This window comes from Balaenoptera acutorostrata, chromosome 12, assembly GCF_949987535.1.
Source record: "Balaenoptera acutorostrata chromosome 12, mBalAcu1.1, whole genome shotgun sequence".
Lineage (NCBI taxonomy): Eukaryota > Metazoa > Chordata > Mammalia > Artiodactyla > Balaenopteridae > Balaenoptera > Balaenoptera acutorostrata.
This window is the reverse complement of record NC_080075.1, coordinates 54,233,793-54,250,809: the sequence shown is the minus strand read 5'-3', so window position 1 is coordinate 54,250,809 and position 17,017 is coordinate 54,233,793. Positions and strand designations below refer to the sequence as shown.

Sequence of the window (17,017 nt, the reverse complement as noted above, 5' to 3'; positions counted from 1 at the left end):
ATATATATCTACAGGACTGGCTAAGATTTGCTTTTTAAAAAAGTTATAAAATTTATAAACCTAAATCTATAAAAAGTAAACTGTATTGGGGGGGTGTGAACAGTAAATTATTATAATGAATTTTAGTAACTGACCATCAGCATTAGGTCTTTTAAAAATGCGGAAATTTACTCAGGTTAAAGTTATTTTGGTACCTCAAATCATTTGTGAATGAGACCAGAGGCATGCATAAATATGATACTTGAATTGTAGGTAACTCTGGGGTAAAGTCTAAAGGCAACACAGGCAAAGAAATATTAGCATAGTATAGTTCCATTACAAAAATGCAAGCTCCATTTAGAATTCCACTTAAGAATTATTGTCAGAACTTCTCTGGTGGTCCAGTGGTTAAGACTCTGTGCTCCCAATGCAGGGGGCACAGGTTCAATCCCTGGCTGGGGAACTAAGATCCTGCATGCCACACAATGTGGCCAAAAAGTAAATTAATTAAAAATAAAAAAAAATTTTTTTAAAGAATTATTGCCAATGCGGGCGGCCCTCAAAGGGGTGGGGAGGCAGATTCTCAAGACTCTTATGTTTTGATAACCTCCATACCTTTGCCCAGACACCCCAATTCCCAAACTCCCCTCTTCCCCACTCCTTGGAAAAAAGAGCTACAATTTGCAAAAAAATGTCAATTTTTAAATTCTAGCTGGAGAAGGGCAAGTGGTCATCTCCACTGTGCTTTCTTATCTACAGGCCCAAATTACAGCCTGAGTTTTAAGTGAACTGTTTTTCTCAGGTTACGGTTACCCCAGGAATATAATAAGCTGGACGGTCTGAAACTATTTACATCTAATCAGAACTTGATAAAAGGGTACTCTTCATGGTCTAGTTCAGTTTTTAAAAAAAGAGTTCTACATTAGGGTTTCAGACGCAAAAAATGAAAATAAAAAATTTCCTTCGCTAACTGACGATTTGTATATGTCAATTCAACGTTCCAAAGTTGCGTGATTAATATCATATAATAGCAATAAAACTTCACCATACCCTTGTTTGTCACCACGTCAAACCTCCTCTCCTAGCTCTGACTTCTTAACAAAAAACGTTGCCAATGCTGTACTAGGACTTGAAAATTACTTCAACAAAAATTAGACATTAGGGAATTCCCTGGAGGTCCAGTGGTTAGGACACTGTGCTCTCACTGATGAGGGCCCGGGTTCAGTCCTTAGTGGGGTAACTGAGATCCCACAAGCTGTGCAGAGCGGCAAAAAAATAAAAATTAGACATTAAATGAAAAGAATACCTGAATAGGCACCCAAGAACATTACTTTTGGCCTAAGAGAGCTCAAAAAGTCATGTCTCTATAAAATTGTGTAAAATGACATAGTAGTAACTAAAACATAATATCATCCATATAAAGATGCCTAATTAACTGCTGCATAAGAATTTTAGAACTGATATATTATCATCACTGTATTTCTTATTAAAGTTCTACCAGTTAAAAAAATTTTTAAGAGGAATGAAATGGAAGTCAAACTAATGATGAAACTATTGTTTCTCCAAGTGTAGTCTACAAACAACCTGCGTTAAACTCACTTATGGTGCTTATTAAAAAATGCATATCCTGGGCCCCGTCCTTAAAAATTCTGATTTACTGTATCTGGGTGATTTTTATGCACAGTTACATTTGAGAAATACTGGTTTAGACCTTACTCCCCTCAAAGATCACATCAATTCCCTAAGGACTCCATCTTCCATACATGTATATAATGTTAGAGTCAAGAATTTATAGAATTGATACTGCATACTGACTTTAGAATATAATGCTGAAATCTTCTTTTAAACCTACACTTTTCAATTCAGCAGTCTGATGATGATAAAATGCTGACACCTATTTGAAATTTTAACTGATATGACATCAGTTTTTCTATTAAGAATAAATGTTCTTACCATGCCATGATCAAATGTGAACACACCAACGTCACGTCCATGATGAATATGATTCCGTCTAATAATTGGGTTTCCATGATTTTTAACCCAAATCCCAGCTAAAGCATTATTGGAAATTTCATTATCTTCATATATTCCCTACAACAATTAACCAGAAATAAACATTAGTAGAGCTGAAAAAAGAAAAAAGAAAAAAACCCACAAAATTAAAAAATACCTGTGCATGATCTGTTATATAAAGTCCAACATTTTCACAGTCACTGATGTTACAGTGCTTGATAGTGGGACATGCTCCTTGACCACTAACACATACTGCAGAGCCAACTGTAAGAAAAATAATTTATTTAAAAACCTACTGGGCAACACAGTGACTCATTTTATAATAAAACGTAACGGGAACACTAACCTGTACATGTACTTCGGATGATACAGTGATCAATAATAGGGCTACAATTTACTGTAATCTCTAAGCAGTGGTGTGCATTGTGGTGTTGAGCAGATTTGTCATCAGGGTTAAACTGAAAAGTAGAAATTTTGTTTGAAATAAACAACCACTGCCTTAATGATTTCCACATACATACTTAAAAATTAAAAAATGCCTTACCCTTATTGTCATATAGCCAACATAAGCATCCTCGGAACCTTCCATAAAAACGAAGGTTGAATCTCTAGTGTTTTCAATTATAACTTTGTCTGCTACTTTTCCAGGTGCTATGAAGAAAATATTTTAAAGCATATTACCTTTATCAGACAGATAAAATGGACATTTAAAAATTACTTTTTTAATCAGTAAAAATACTCTGCCATAAAACTAATAATTCAGTACTGCCCTTTTTACGGCTTTTAAATTGGGTACTTTTTTTGGAGAGGGAACTTTTAAAGAACATTAGTATTGAGTAGATAGATAACTATGTTTCATTGGCCTTCATACAGGCAGTCATACTTAACATGGACATTATCTGAGTACCATTATACACAAATCCATGTATAGTAATACTTCTAATAAGATTCAACTACAAATAGTATTTAGTATCAAATGCAATGGCATATTAAAAAGTGGGTTTCTTGTGGAAACCAAATCACAACCAGCAGCACCAGAAAACAAGGCTCAGGGAGAAGAAAGAAAGGGATGATGAGCAGGGAGAGAAAGAGAGAAACTTCTTTATTTAGACTTATTTCCAATACTGGCCTTGATTTGGAAAGTAATGGAAATCAGTAGGCAAAATTTTCTATACTCTCTCCTACTTTTCTTTGAGGTGGAAATGGGGGAGGGAAGAAGAAAGAGCAGTAAATGCAAATTTCATTAACTAGTAACAATTAACTAGCTATCTTAAAATGGTCTCGTACTACAGTATCCTTAAAAAAATCAGATATACCATAAATCTTCAAATAACTGATCAGTGCTCAACAAATACTACATTTCTTCTTAGAAACCTGACCGTAAAAACAGCTTTGAAACAGTACAGAAAGTATTTTAAAAGTACATTTGTTTCATTAAAAATACAGCAATAAAAACATTATCCTCTGTATTTTCAAATAAAAGATAAAATTAACCAATATTTTTCTCTCCTTAATGAACAACTAAAGCAGCTGGACAAAGTACTGACATCAAGAAATACACACATCCCCCCAAAAAGAAACAGGTACATTTATAATTTCTGAACTCTAAAGTTTTCATTTCCATCATATAAAATATACATGATATTTTGTATTTTTTCCTACAATTAAGATATTATCAAGGTTCATCTGGATTTTAAGTAACTAGCATTTTAAAAACCCATCATGTAAATAAAATATTAAAATTCTAATGACAATGCATTTACACATACCTGCACCAATCATGGTGATTGGAGATTCAATATATATCCATTCATCAGTATATATTCCAGAATGAACAAAGATAAGTCCATCAAAATGAGCTTCTTGTACCCCACCAAGAGCATCTTCAATTGTATCGTAATACTAAAAAAAAAAAAAAAAAAGTCAGTATAGAACTGTAAGATCATCATTTTAAATATTAGAAAAAGACAAATCAAACATACCAACATATTTTCTCTTCCTTTGTATCTTGCAGGGTTACTGTAGAAATGTTCAGCAAATCCTGGCTTTACATGCGCACCTTTATACTAAAACATCAAAAAAACCAAAAACACAAAAACAAATACTGACTACTAACATAAATACTATAGTCTAAATTAATTTAGTACTATATGAATTTTTCATTAATTATCAAAAACAATTATCAGTCCAACAAATTTTCTGTTGCATGTTGCAATGTAAAATCTAGAACAGTTTATGACTCAGTAATATCCAGTAAATAGGACATGGTTTTTCAAGCTGGAACAGACAGTTCTTTGTTGTGAGGGCTATCCTGTGTAGGATGTTTAGTAGCATCCCTGGACTCTAACCACCAGGTATCAGTAGCAGTCTCTTCTCCAGCTGTGACAACCAAAAATGTCTCCAGACATTGCCAAACATCCCCTGTGGAGTAAAATCACCCCCAGCTGGGAACCATTCGTAAAGGACCATATGAAAATTAAGCTAAATGTGAAACTTTAAATAACTACTCAACAGTAATAATTTAAATATAAGTTCAAACAGATCCAGAGAAAGTATAACTGCTCTCAGGCTACTGATACTTACTGCTACTGTTTAAATGATTAATAAATATGTCAGTAGTGAAAAGAATTGTTGACTTTTTTGTTGGTTGATAAATGTCCACTGGCTTGAGACCTATTCTTTTTTTTTTTTGCGGTGCCACGAGTCTTCTGGGATCTTAGTTCCCTGACCAGGGACTGAACCCGGGCCCTCAGCAGTGAAAGCGTGGAGTCCTAACCACTGGACTGCCAGGGAGCTCCCTTGAAACCTATTCTTGAGTTTAAATTTTTAAAAAGGAACTTTTATTTAAAATATATAATATAAATCAGTGTTTTCCACTTATACTTCATACCAACTGCTGGAAACTCTCTTTCCAAGGATTTGGATGTTCATATTCTTCTGGATTAATCTGGTAGAATTTGCCAGGTTCAGGATGCATCATAGGGCGGGTATATTCAAATACTTCCATGTATAATCGTTTCCTGAAGGGGGAAAGGAATGAAAGATTTCTTCATAAAATGTCCTTTAAACAACTATAAAAATTATTTGAGGCCTCAAAAACTTATAAGAATATGAAAAAGCAGAATTTTAAATGTAAAAATAAAAATTTTGTCTAAAACAATGTAACTGCATATAAAAAACAGTCCACCCAAAAGAATAAGTGTCAATTCTTTAAAATCTGACTGTTTAGTCAGGGGAAAATAAAAGCCACCCCTACTGTAAAAGCCACATACAGTTTCACTTTAAAAGGATTATTTTAAATAATGATGAAAAATAATGATGATGCTTCATTTATGTCCTATCAAGAACCATCAAATCTTAGAAATGGAGTGATAGTAACTATTGTAACTTCTTGTACAAAGCAAAATGTTTCTTCTTCTGCTCTTCGTTCTCTTTTTCCTTTCTAACACAAATATAATTTTTTCTTAAATTTAAGGTGTACCTTATTTTTAGCATCATAGAAGTAATACATATAAGCTGTTGTAAAATACAGAAAAGTATAAAGAGATAACAGAGATAACCTGTATTTTCAATATATTCACTATTAAACAGTTTACTGTATTTCCTTACAGTCCTTTTAGGTACAGATATTTTCACTTGTAACAGTTGTGACTGTAACACATAAAATTTTGTATTCTGCTTTTTACTTTTTATAACATAGCATCTTCCCATGTTATTAAAAGCTGTAAAAATCACTGTTAATGACTATATCACAACCCTCTAAGTAGACATTACATTGTTTACTTTTAGTTCCATCCCTTACTGCTAGACTTTTCCATTATTTCTAATTTCCCCTCACTAACTATGCTATTATGAAAAATTTATAAATAGGGTAAACAAATTTTCAGAAGTGGAATTGCTGGGTCAAAGGGCATGCATTTTTTTTTTTTTTTTTTTTGGCTGCATTGGGTCTTCGTTGCTGTGTGCGAGCTTTCTCTAGTTGCAGTGAGTGGGGGCTACTCTCTGTTGTGGTGCACGGGCTTCTCATCACAGTGGCTTCTCTTGCTGCAGAGCACCGGTTCTAGGCGCGTGGGCTTCAGTAGTTGTGGCTCGCGGGCTCTAGAGCACAGGCTCAGTAGTTGTGGCACACAGGCTTAGGTGCTCCGCAGCATGTGGGATCTTCCTGGACCAGGGATCGAACCTGTGTCCTCTGAATTGGCAGGAGGATTCTTAACCACTGCACCACTAGGGAAGTCCCAGGGTATGCCTATTTTATGGTTCAAAAATACAAATGTCCAAACTATTTTCCAAAAGTGATATACAAAATCTACAGTCTTACCTAACTATCAGATTTAATTAATTAGCTGTTTTAAATTAGACTTCGTACTGTTTCTAAAAAGCAATGGAATGAAAAACATTTCCCATAATCACTGTTGCTTTTAACTGACAAGTAGCAGAAAAAGTACTTCTTTTATTGTTTTAAAAACACTGCCAGGCTTCCCTGGTGGCGCAGTGGTTAAGAATCCACCTGCCAATGCAGGGGACACGGGTTCGAGCCCTGGTCCAGGAAGATCCCACATGCTGCGGAGCAACTAAGCCCGTGTGCCACAACTACTGGGCCTGCGCTCTAGAGCCCGCGAGCCACAACTACTGAAGCCTGCGCACCTAGAGCCCGTGCTCCGCAACAAGAGAAGCCACCGCAGTAAGAAGCCTGCACATCACAACGAAGAGCAGCCCCCGCTCGCCGCAACTAGAGAAAGCCCGCACACAGCAACGAAGACCCAACGCAGCCAAAATAAATAAAAGTAAATAAATTTATTAAAAATATATTTTAAAAAAACAAAACAAAAAACACTGCCTGGACTGACAACCAACATTTGTGATAAACAGGTAACTTGGAATTTATAAGCATTCTAATTTTCTTCTGACTATTTAACTGTAACCATCAACTCACACTCCAACTTTCCTACCATCTTCAGCATTTTGGGCAGCAAGTAATATATCTCAAGATAATAAGAAATAAATTTTCACTTACCACAAAATTGGATCATTAGCAAGTTCACTGAAGCGTTTACACACACAAGCTGCTCTACAAAGATCCTGTTCCAGCAAGTAAGAGAAGATTTTTAGAACCACTTCATCTGGCAGTTTCTCCTGAAGATACTGTTCAGCAGGTGCTGCTATAAAGAGATTAACAAACAGAATATAAACAATCTATCATGCTAGCAAAGACTTTCTCATTATTTAAAGAGCACAATTTCCATTTTGTCTAATGAAAGCTTTTATTTTTTGACGACAATCATTTTATAAGCATTTGCTTTCATAGATGACACACATTTATTTTCTTTTATCTTGACTTGACAGTATTCTTTCTTTTAGCTAGCTAGTATGCACAATTTCAAAAACTGGTTACACTAAATATACAAAAAGGATTTTTATACAACAATTACAGTCAGAGATGGAGAAGGTGACGGTTCTCATGTTTATTCTGTAATAATCACTTTCTCAATCTCAAATGTACAAATAAACTACATTTAATTTGATTTTATTTTTTTGGCATCAAAAAATAAAAATTATTTGACCCTATTTCTTAGCTTTCCCATAGGAAATACCTGATAGATCTTGTGATTTTCCAGAGACTCTGGCACGTTTTGCACGATGACCAAAAAAGTTTTCTGTAGTTGAAGTTGAAGCACCCTTTAAAAACAAAATGAAAACTAGTTAAGCAAATATTTTTACCATAATCATTACTTCTAAAAAATGATGACGGTCCCCTTTCTGTTTGTTTCCTAACAATTCCTTCATTACACACACAAAAAAGCAGTTACATTGAACTTACCTCCATACTGCTCTTTGTAGGACACGCTGTTCTTTTTGGCAAAAGAGTTTTCCTACGAAGTTGGTATGGACTATTTTGTGCACCAGGACCTGATTCTTCTGCAACCATATCTGCAGGTACATCATCATCTGTTATAAACAAAAACAATATGAAAAATGTCACCCATTTTTAAGAAAAAGTTCTATGGATTCAGTAACTTTTAAAAATCTTTATAAATTTTTTTGGGGGGAGATACAGTTTTTATACAAAATTCCAGCCAACTGGATAACCATCTGAGAAGTGCTGGATTTCTACTTCATTTCTTACTTCAAAATAAATTCCACAATAGACCATATGCTTACATACAATATAAATAAACAAAATCACTAGAAGAAAACAAAATTATTTTTTATAATGTTAAAGTGGAGAAGCTCTTTCAAGGTATGACACAAAATTGGAAGGCATTCAAAAAAAAGGTGAGGAGGATGTTCACGTGACGAGTGAGTACACGTGAGTACTGCAAGGTTAGAGTCCAAGTGGGGTGAGAAAGGTGTCAAAAGAGAGGGATAGTTCAGAATAGGGTATCAGATACCAAGTAGGATAAAAAGGGCATCCATGCAGAGGGTGGTCTGGCATACAGTGTTGGAGCTCAAGAGGGGTTAAGAAGGAAGTCCATGTGGGGGAAGGTGGCCTGGAATGGAGAGTCAGAGCCAGAGAAGGGAGAGAAGGGCATTGCACAGGAGAGGGGATGGTGGAACTGGAAGCTTGGTAACAAACAACAGAGGGACTGATCAAATGGAAGCCAGGCTTCTGAAAGAGAAGAGTTAAAATATAAAAAAAGAGAAAGCTAGAGTAAATCTTACGGTGTTATATTGGAATTATCAATGTGAACTCATTGTTTTTAAAAGATAGATAGATATAGAAATATGTATAGATACAGATGTTTGGAAATGTGTGGATTATACACGTGTATATTCCTTAGCTCTGTTCACTGACAAAGCCTGGAAGCAATGCCACTCCAACAGCAATGAGCATGACTAGCATTTGGATCTTTGCTTCTGAATACTTCTCTATAAAAGGAGTAAGGGCTCCTTGGAGAAATGGCTGATTCTAGGTTGAGGGAAATACAGAATGAGCCTGGAGTATCTTGTGGCAGAAACAAGAAAGTGCTCAGTAATGAGGACATGTCAAAAGAACATTGAAGTCAGCCTGAATGGCCACCCACTAGCAAAATCATGCTGAAGTACCAAAACTCATGATAGTAAAGGGATTATAACCCACTGAATGGACAACAACCCATAAATTCATTCTACTACAAATAAATGAATAAATGGAAAGTTTGACAAGGGGATGTTTAAAGTACCTCCCCCACAAAATACTGATTAAGTAGAAAGGGAAAAACCATTACTCTACAGTAGAGATGCCAATCAGATGCTGTCTTAATTAAGGGATCAAAGTGAACATCATCATTCATAGGACAAACTGAAACCGTGTGTCACCTGATAGCATACAAGATCACAGAATCACTTCTATGATATTCCTGACAAAGATGCATAACCTAAATCTAATTATGAGGAAACATTAGAACAAATTCTTGTTCTAATTTGTTTTGAATAATCTTCAAACTGTCAGTTATGAAAGTCAAGGAAAGCCTGAGGAACTGTTCCAGATTGAAGGATACTGAAAAGATATGTCAACTCAATGCAACATGTGGTTCTGAACTGGATCCTTTTGCTAAAAGGTTGTTATTAATACAATAGTGAAATAATTCATTCAATTAGTGAAACTTGAACGGGGGTCTAAAGACAGTAACGTGTGAATGTTAACTTTCTGATTTTAATAGGTGTAGTATGGTTATTTAAGGGAATATCCTTGTTTGTAGGAAATACACACTAAAGTATTAGGAGGTGACAGGACAAAGGCTGGGAACTTATTCTTGAAGGGTTCAGGGAGAAAAAAAAACCCACACTTCTTTGTACTGTACTTCTAAACTCTTTCCTAAGTTTGGATTGTTAAAAATGAACTAATAAATCTGAGTAATATTTTAACATTTAAAAATTCTTCTTGGAAAATGAAAACCATAAACATAGTCAAAAGAAGCAACACAATTAGGAAAAAATATGTGCAACACATGTCACGAAAGGGTAATTTCCTTATTATATCTGAGTGCTACAAATCAATATGGAAAAGGCTAACAATTCAATAGAAAATTGGACCAAGGACACGAACAGACAATTCATAATTTAGGAAATACAAATGAAATACTAATAAAAACTATAATGAGATTTTTTTAATCAAAGCAGATTATCAAAGATCAAAAAGTTTGATCACAGTACTTCCCTGGTGGCGCAGTGGTTAAGAATCCCCTTGGTTCGAGCCCTGGTCCGGGAAGATCCCACACGCCTTGGAGCAACTAAGTCTGTGCGCCACAACTACTGAGCCTGCGTGCCACAACTACTGAAGCCCACGCACCTAGAGCCCATGCTCCCACAACAAGAGAAGCCACTGCAATGCGAAGCTCGCGCACCGTAACGAAGAGCAGCCCCCGCTCGCCGCAACTAGAGAAAGCCCACATGTAGCAACGAAGACCCAATGCAGCCAAAAATAAAGAAATAAATTTATATACATAAAAAAGTTTGATCACATACTAGTATTACATATCAAAGGATAGCATGAGGCAAAAAAACAATTCTTAATTGCTTTAAGGAGAGCAATTTGACAATAGCTATTACTACTCAACAATTCCATTTCTGGGAATTGATTCTGCAGCTATATTCACACACATGGGCAAAGTAGTAAGTACCAGGATATTCACTGCAGTACTGTTTATAATACTGCTGGGTAACAATCAAAATGTTCATCAGTAAGTATTTGTTAAAAAGCTATAGTATAGCTATACTGTCGATGTGGCCATTACAAAATATAAAGCAGTTCTATACAGAACAGATAAGGAACTATTTCCAATATACAGGAAGTATAAAACCCAAAGTATACAAAACAATGTGTTTAGTATATGTGTGTATTTCAAGGCAATACATATACATATGCTTATACATGCATATATTTACTAAAATATAAACTCCATGATGGAAGAGAGCCAACTTGAAGAAGCTCCCACTAGCCAAAGATGGGACAATTTGAGCATCAGTAAGAATAACTGAAAAGAACCAAAAGAAATATATTTAAATCTGTGAGTTTATGACACTTAAAAAAAGGGGGGAAAAAGGTTACTTTGAAAGATGCTAGTGAAAAGCAACTCATCATTTTGAAAACTGTTATACAACAGGAAATAACAAAACATTTACTCTTCCTCTCTTATATAAACTAAACTACCAGGTAACTAAGTATTAGATGAGGGGAAGCTTCTTTACAGAAACATTCCAGCAATAAATGAAGAAGAAATAATAAAATTAGAAAAAATAAAAATCTGCAATCTCTAAAGAGTTAATGGATTTAACCACTGAGTATCAATACTTCTAATATCACAAAAAGAGAAACCACCAGATATTATATATCTCCTGATGAAAGAACACACCACCACCTACAAAATTTTGCCAAAACCATCAAATCTCAAATTGATCAAACCTGTTAAAAATTCTAAAAGATCAAACTATACCAGTTTCTTCGACAAATTATATGGGAAAAAATGGGGGAAAAATAAGCAAAACTAAAGCATACTGTTTAAAAATATACACTACAGTATTAAAATTACAAAGAAAAAAGCCAGAAAATGATTATCATAAAAATGCTTTTTGTGGGGAAGGAATGGGGCACATAAAAGGCTTCTGCAGTGGCTGGTAAAGTTCTACTTCTTGATCTATTGGTATTACAATACCAACCTTAACAATAATTCAATAAACTATATATTTGTTTTATGTGAGCCTCTCTATCTGGCTATATTTTCTGATAATAAAGGTGTTTTTAAAAGATGGGGGGTTGTAACAGTGTATTTAAAAACAGGTTTTATCCCAACCGCAGACCTTGGACAGATAAACTTTTAAAAATCAATCAATAAATCAATTTTTTGGCCACACCCTGCAGCATTCCAGATCTTAGTTCCCCAACCAGGGATAGAACCCACACCCCCTACAGTGGAAGCTCGGAGTCTTAACCACCGGACTGCCAGGGAAGTCCTAGGCAGATAAACATTTTTACACCTAAATATTCTCACTAGTAAAGATGGTAACACTATCTTATAATTCACTGGGATGCTGAAAGTGTTTAAATAGAATAACATGTGCAAAACACTCAGCAGTATGCCTGGCTCACACTGTGTTCAATAAGTGTTTTAGCTATTATTATTCCATTTAAATATTATTCAAATGAAACCTGGAAAACCTAGTAAGTTTTCTATGTACTATGCTGTAGTCAGAAAATATAGCCGGTGTTATATGCTTGGGTATTTGTCAGTCATCCCACTGTAGTTTAATATGTGGTTAATTTCTACGTTTCATGTGTGATTGAAAGGAACATCTACATTCTATTTTTTGAGAGTAAAGTTTAAACACATCTAAAATATCAAGTTTGTTAACTGTATTGATCAAATATTCTATGCCTTCACTTTTGTTGGAGGGTGGTGGTAGCAGTGGTCTGATTTATCTGTCGGCTTCTGAAGGAAATGTGTTAAAATTTCCCACTACCTGTAGGTAGTCCATTTTTAGTATGTAAAATTTTGCTTTATATACTTTGACATAATATTACTTGGACATAAAGGTTCAAGATTATTATTTCTTCCTAGTGAATTATTCCTTTCCATCATTATGCAATGGCTCTCTTTATCCTTAATAATACTTTTGCCTTTAAAATCTGTTTTTGCCTGATATTTTTCTAAGAGCTTTTTGTCTTGTTTTGTATCAGCTTAGCATTTTGCCAATCCTGTATTTTCAACTTTTTACTTTTGGGTCATTATATTTTAGATTTAGTTCTTCTTAACCATTTATTGCTATATTTCTTTCCTTTTCAGCCAAGCAAGAATATCTAATATGCTATTTAATCCATCTAAAGCCAAATTCCAAGATTATATTTTTCATTTCTGAATGTGATTTGATTTTCTTTTTCGAGTCTGTTTCTTTTTCATATTGGCCTGTTACTTCATCATGCTTCATTTCCTTTTTTTATCCTTTTAATCATTTCATACACACTTATTTTATATTCTCATTTAGATTGTTCTATCATTGGTCACTTTAAAAAAATCTATGTACAATTAGGAAAGCTCTTTCAGGTTCTAGGCTGCATGCCTGGGTCTCAGAGCTAGCTCTATTTTGATAAGGCCCAATCTCCATTCTCCACTAAAATTCCACCCCAGACTTCTTAGGACATATATCCAGGACCAAAAGGGGCCTGTACTATTTTATACAGCAGCACCAGTTCCCACTTAAGGTTTTGATTTGATTTCTTTCATACCTGGCACCTGGGAATTTCCTTCTCTTCTTTCCTTCCTCAGAGTTTAGCCATGCATTTAGTTTTGCGTTACACTTCTCTATGTTTGCAGTGTGTATAAACGTGCGGGTGATACTTCTATCATCTTGGTTTATCGTGCAGCTAGTAGTCAGTTTCTACAACACTCAAAAGAACATCCTCAAACTTTTCACCCTATACAGCCCTCCCTCTAATCCCACTCCTGTTTAAAATCTATAGATCTTACTATTAGATACCCACCCAGACACCACCATCTTTCCTTTTCACCATCAACACAGCAAATATTAAGGACTGAAAAGTAAGGAATGCAGAGGTAATAACAGGAAAGAGAAGGTGCTTGTTAATTCAGGTGCAAGCTGAAGTTCACACCAAATAAATACATGAAGTTACATGATTTGAATCATGTAATGCCACAGTAACCTCAACTTCTTATTCAGAACACTGTCCTGTTCTAAAGCACTCAAAGCTCAGTTCTAAAGTAACTGTATTAAACTCTTACTTGTGCTGAGATAAAGAATCTGTGCTAAATTCTATACAGCTCTCATAATAAATTACCACTGACTGTTCTGAAAATTACATACAGCGCCAGAAGGTATTTTTACAAAGGGGTCATACTGGAAAGATCACTTGGCTACTATTTTAAATAAGAAGCAAAAGGAGAAAGCTTAGAAGAAACAAAAACCCAAAACACACACGCAAAGAACAATCTCTAGTCACTAGTGTTCTCTTCATCTTTTGAACTCCTATAGTACTGTATATACACCATATATTCTTTACCTTATCACAGCTGCCTTATCTGTTTTTTTACTTTTTTGGCATACACTGTTATTTTCCTAACAAAATTTAAGCTCTGAGGGCAAGGTCCCTATTTTATATTTTTCCTCCATGTTCAGCTTAGTGCCCAATAACAGCTGAATAGATGTTGATTCTTATCCATCAAGAACTCTTTAATTTTACTCAATTCAAGGAGTTTTCCCCAGAAACCACCACTAGTGGTAGACTAAGATGACCTTACATACTACTTTACAGAAAATAAAAAGCCAGACAGGAACTGCTTCACTTCTTCCTACCTCCAACTCTGCAAACTCATTTACATGCATATCCATTATTTTTTGTTCCCTCCTGAAATTATGATAGATTTGGCACATATGAAGCAAACAAAAAAATGTTAAATAAATTATACAATGACTAAAGTAAAGATCTATGATAGCTGCCAAACTGTGTCCAATCCGGGAACCAAGAAATCATGAAGGACTGGTTATGGTATTGTTCTAACAACAAAGTCTAAAAACAAGACCTCAAAATAATATTTTGTTAAAATTTTTTTAACTTTATAGCTTTTACTTTTATATCTAACATTGGAATACCAGTATTCAAATGTCAAATTGTAATCTAAGACTAATAAAAAATAACTCTCAATACCAAAAATGTTCAATTTCAACCATAACTTACAGAAAATGTAGTTTTCAATTAGAAAAACAATTAGAAAAAAAGTTCTTGACCAGTGATGCCCAATAGAAACAGCATGTGATCCAATTTTCTAGTAGCTATATTAAAAAAATATCAGTGAAATTAATTTTAATATAAATTTAACCCACTTAGGTAAAATTTATTATCTCAACATGTAATCAATATAAAATTATGAGATATTTTACATTCTCTTTTTTCATACTAAAGCTCTGTGTTTTTAATACTTACAGTATGCCTCAAATTCAGATAAGCCATACTTCAAGTGCTCAACAGCCCCATGTGGCTAATGGCTACCCTAATTGGATAGTACACACACATACATACAGTTTTATTAAATTCTTATCAGTTCTCTTAAAGGATAAATAGTATCATGCAGTTTAAAGGGATGCTATACCCACATATAAATAATGTCAAAATTTATTTTATAATTTTTAGATTTTACTATAAATCCTATATAAATATACTAGAGTCTTCACTATCAATAGGAACCACAGGAATAAATAAAGGCTTCTGGAGAAAAAGCATGCTTATTTAACTAAAAAATAATCTTTGAAATCTTTGATATTAAATAGCACTGAAAATTTATATTAAGATGCACTTCAACAAAAGAAGAGACTTAAGTCTATACACCTTAAGCAGAATACCTTAATTTTTACATACCTTTTTAACTATCTCAAAGATGTACAAAAAATTATACTATTGATTGGCTGGGGTTTAAAGTCTATACACTTTAGGTTTAAAGACTAACCTAAAGATAAAGGGTAGTTTATGGAATTTAATTTCCAGAAGTTTTTCCCCCCACAAATACTATATGAGTTCCACATTACTTACCCATAGCCACTGATCAGATTGGAAACTTAGGCAAATCTGTGCTAGTAACTGTGTGTTTAGAAACAGCTCCCAGTCTCACAGTGTAAAGAACCACACTTGACAACTGTTTCTAACACAGTTGGGAACTACCACAGCTTTTTTCCAACTACTAAAAAAATCCATGAATAAAATGAAATCAAGACAAAAATTTATCTTAAATGCATTTTAATTTAAATATTTTACTTAAAACTTAAATATTTTACTTTAAAAACTTAAATATTTTAAGGGAGGGAGCCCAGAAGTAAAGCTATTATAAAAAACTGCTTTTTAAAAGTCTGACTTGCGATAATCAGATATTTATAATTGTATTTTATATAGTTACAAACTCTAAAAAATTTAACTATTCAGGATACTGTTCTATACTTCCATTAACATATTCAGTTATTATTTATACACATACATACACACACACACACACACACACACACACACATAATTCTGCTGAATTTTCACCACAACATGAACTATAGGGATTATCTAAGACTGGTCAGAGAAAATATATTTGACCACTGAATAATAGTCTTTAGAAGCCACATCTTTGATATTATAAAGAACTACTGAAAACTCAAACAAGGCTTCATTTCAACAGAAGAAATTTAGACCACTCTTCATTCTGAGAGAAAGTATGTTCAACAAATATTTGCTGAATGAGTAAAGAATAAATGAATGGGACTTCGCTGGTGGCACAGTGGTTAAGAATCTGGCTGCCAATGCAGGGAACACGGGTTCAATCCCTGATCTGGGAAGATCCACATGCCACAGAGCAACTAAGCAACTGAGCCCACACGCCGCAACTACTGAAGCCTGTGCTCCGCAACAGAGTAGCCCCCGTTCGCCACAAGTAGAGAAAGCCTGCATGCAACGAAGACCCAACGCAGTCAAAAAAAAAAAAAGAATAAATGAATGAATGTGCCATGCACTATGTGAGGTACCGGTAAAACAGAGCAACCAAACAGAATATTGTACTTACCCTCCAAGAGCTTAGACGAGACATAAATAACTAAGCAGGCAATAATAATACAGTATGTCATACGCTGTAAAAAGGATAAGCGGAAGGTACTATGGGAACACACAAGAATATCTAATCCAATCTTAGATGATGTTAGGGTATGATGCTGGGGTATTAGTGAAGGTTTCTTGAAGAAGGTCCAAGGTGAGATGATAACTACTGGGAGTTAGTTAAGCAGAAGGAATAGTGTTTGTGAAGACCTGAAGGTGCTCACCTCCAGAAGTCTCAAAGAACTGCACGTTGGTCCGTACAGCTGTATCACATAGCAGGGTCCAGATTACGAAGGGTGCTACAAACACTTTAAAGAATTTAGATTTTATCTTGAAGGCCAAGGCTAGCCACTAAAGGGTTTTAAATATAGAACAGTGACATGTTCTGATTTGTGTTTTAGGGAGATTACCTGAACAATGTATAGATAGATAATTGGATGGCACTGGTGGCAAGAGGCCAATTAGGAAACT

At 34.6% G+C, this 17,017-nt stretch overlaps 1 protein-coding gene across 1 annotated transcript in view; it reads right to left on the bottom strand.

Annotated features, from left to right (window-relative positions):
• FBXO11 (F-box protein 11) overlaps positions 1–17,017 on the bottom strand; it is a 100,644-nt gene that overhangs the window by 17,163 nt on the left and 66,464 nt on the right. The window contains exons 2-11 of the mRNA XM_057558404.1: positions 7,811–7,938; positions 7,584–7,668; positions 7,007–7,151; positions 4,883–5,012; positions 3,975–4,058; positions 3,762–3,894; positions 2,537–2,643; positions 2,339–2,450; positions 2,150–2,256; positions 1,933–2,070 (exon numbers count right to left, since the gene is read on the bottom strand). Coding sequence (XP_057414387.1) covers positions 1,933–2,070; positions 2,150–2,256; positions 2,339–2,450; positions 2,537–2,643; positions 3,762–3,894; positions 3,975–4,058; positions 4,883–5,012; positions 7,007–7,151; positions 7,584–7,668; positions 7,811–7,938 — 1,169 coding nt within the window. The remainder of the gene's footprint in view (positions 1–1,932; positions 2,071–2,149; positions 2,257–2,338; positions 2,451–2,536; positions 2,644–3,761; positions 3,895–3,974; positions 4,059–4,882; positions 5,013–7,006; positions 7,152–7,583; positions 7,669–7,810; positions 7,939–17,017) is intronic.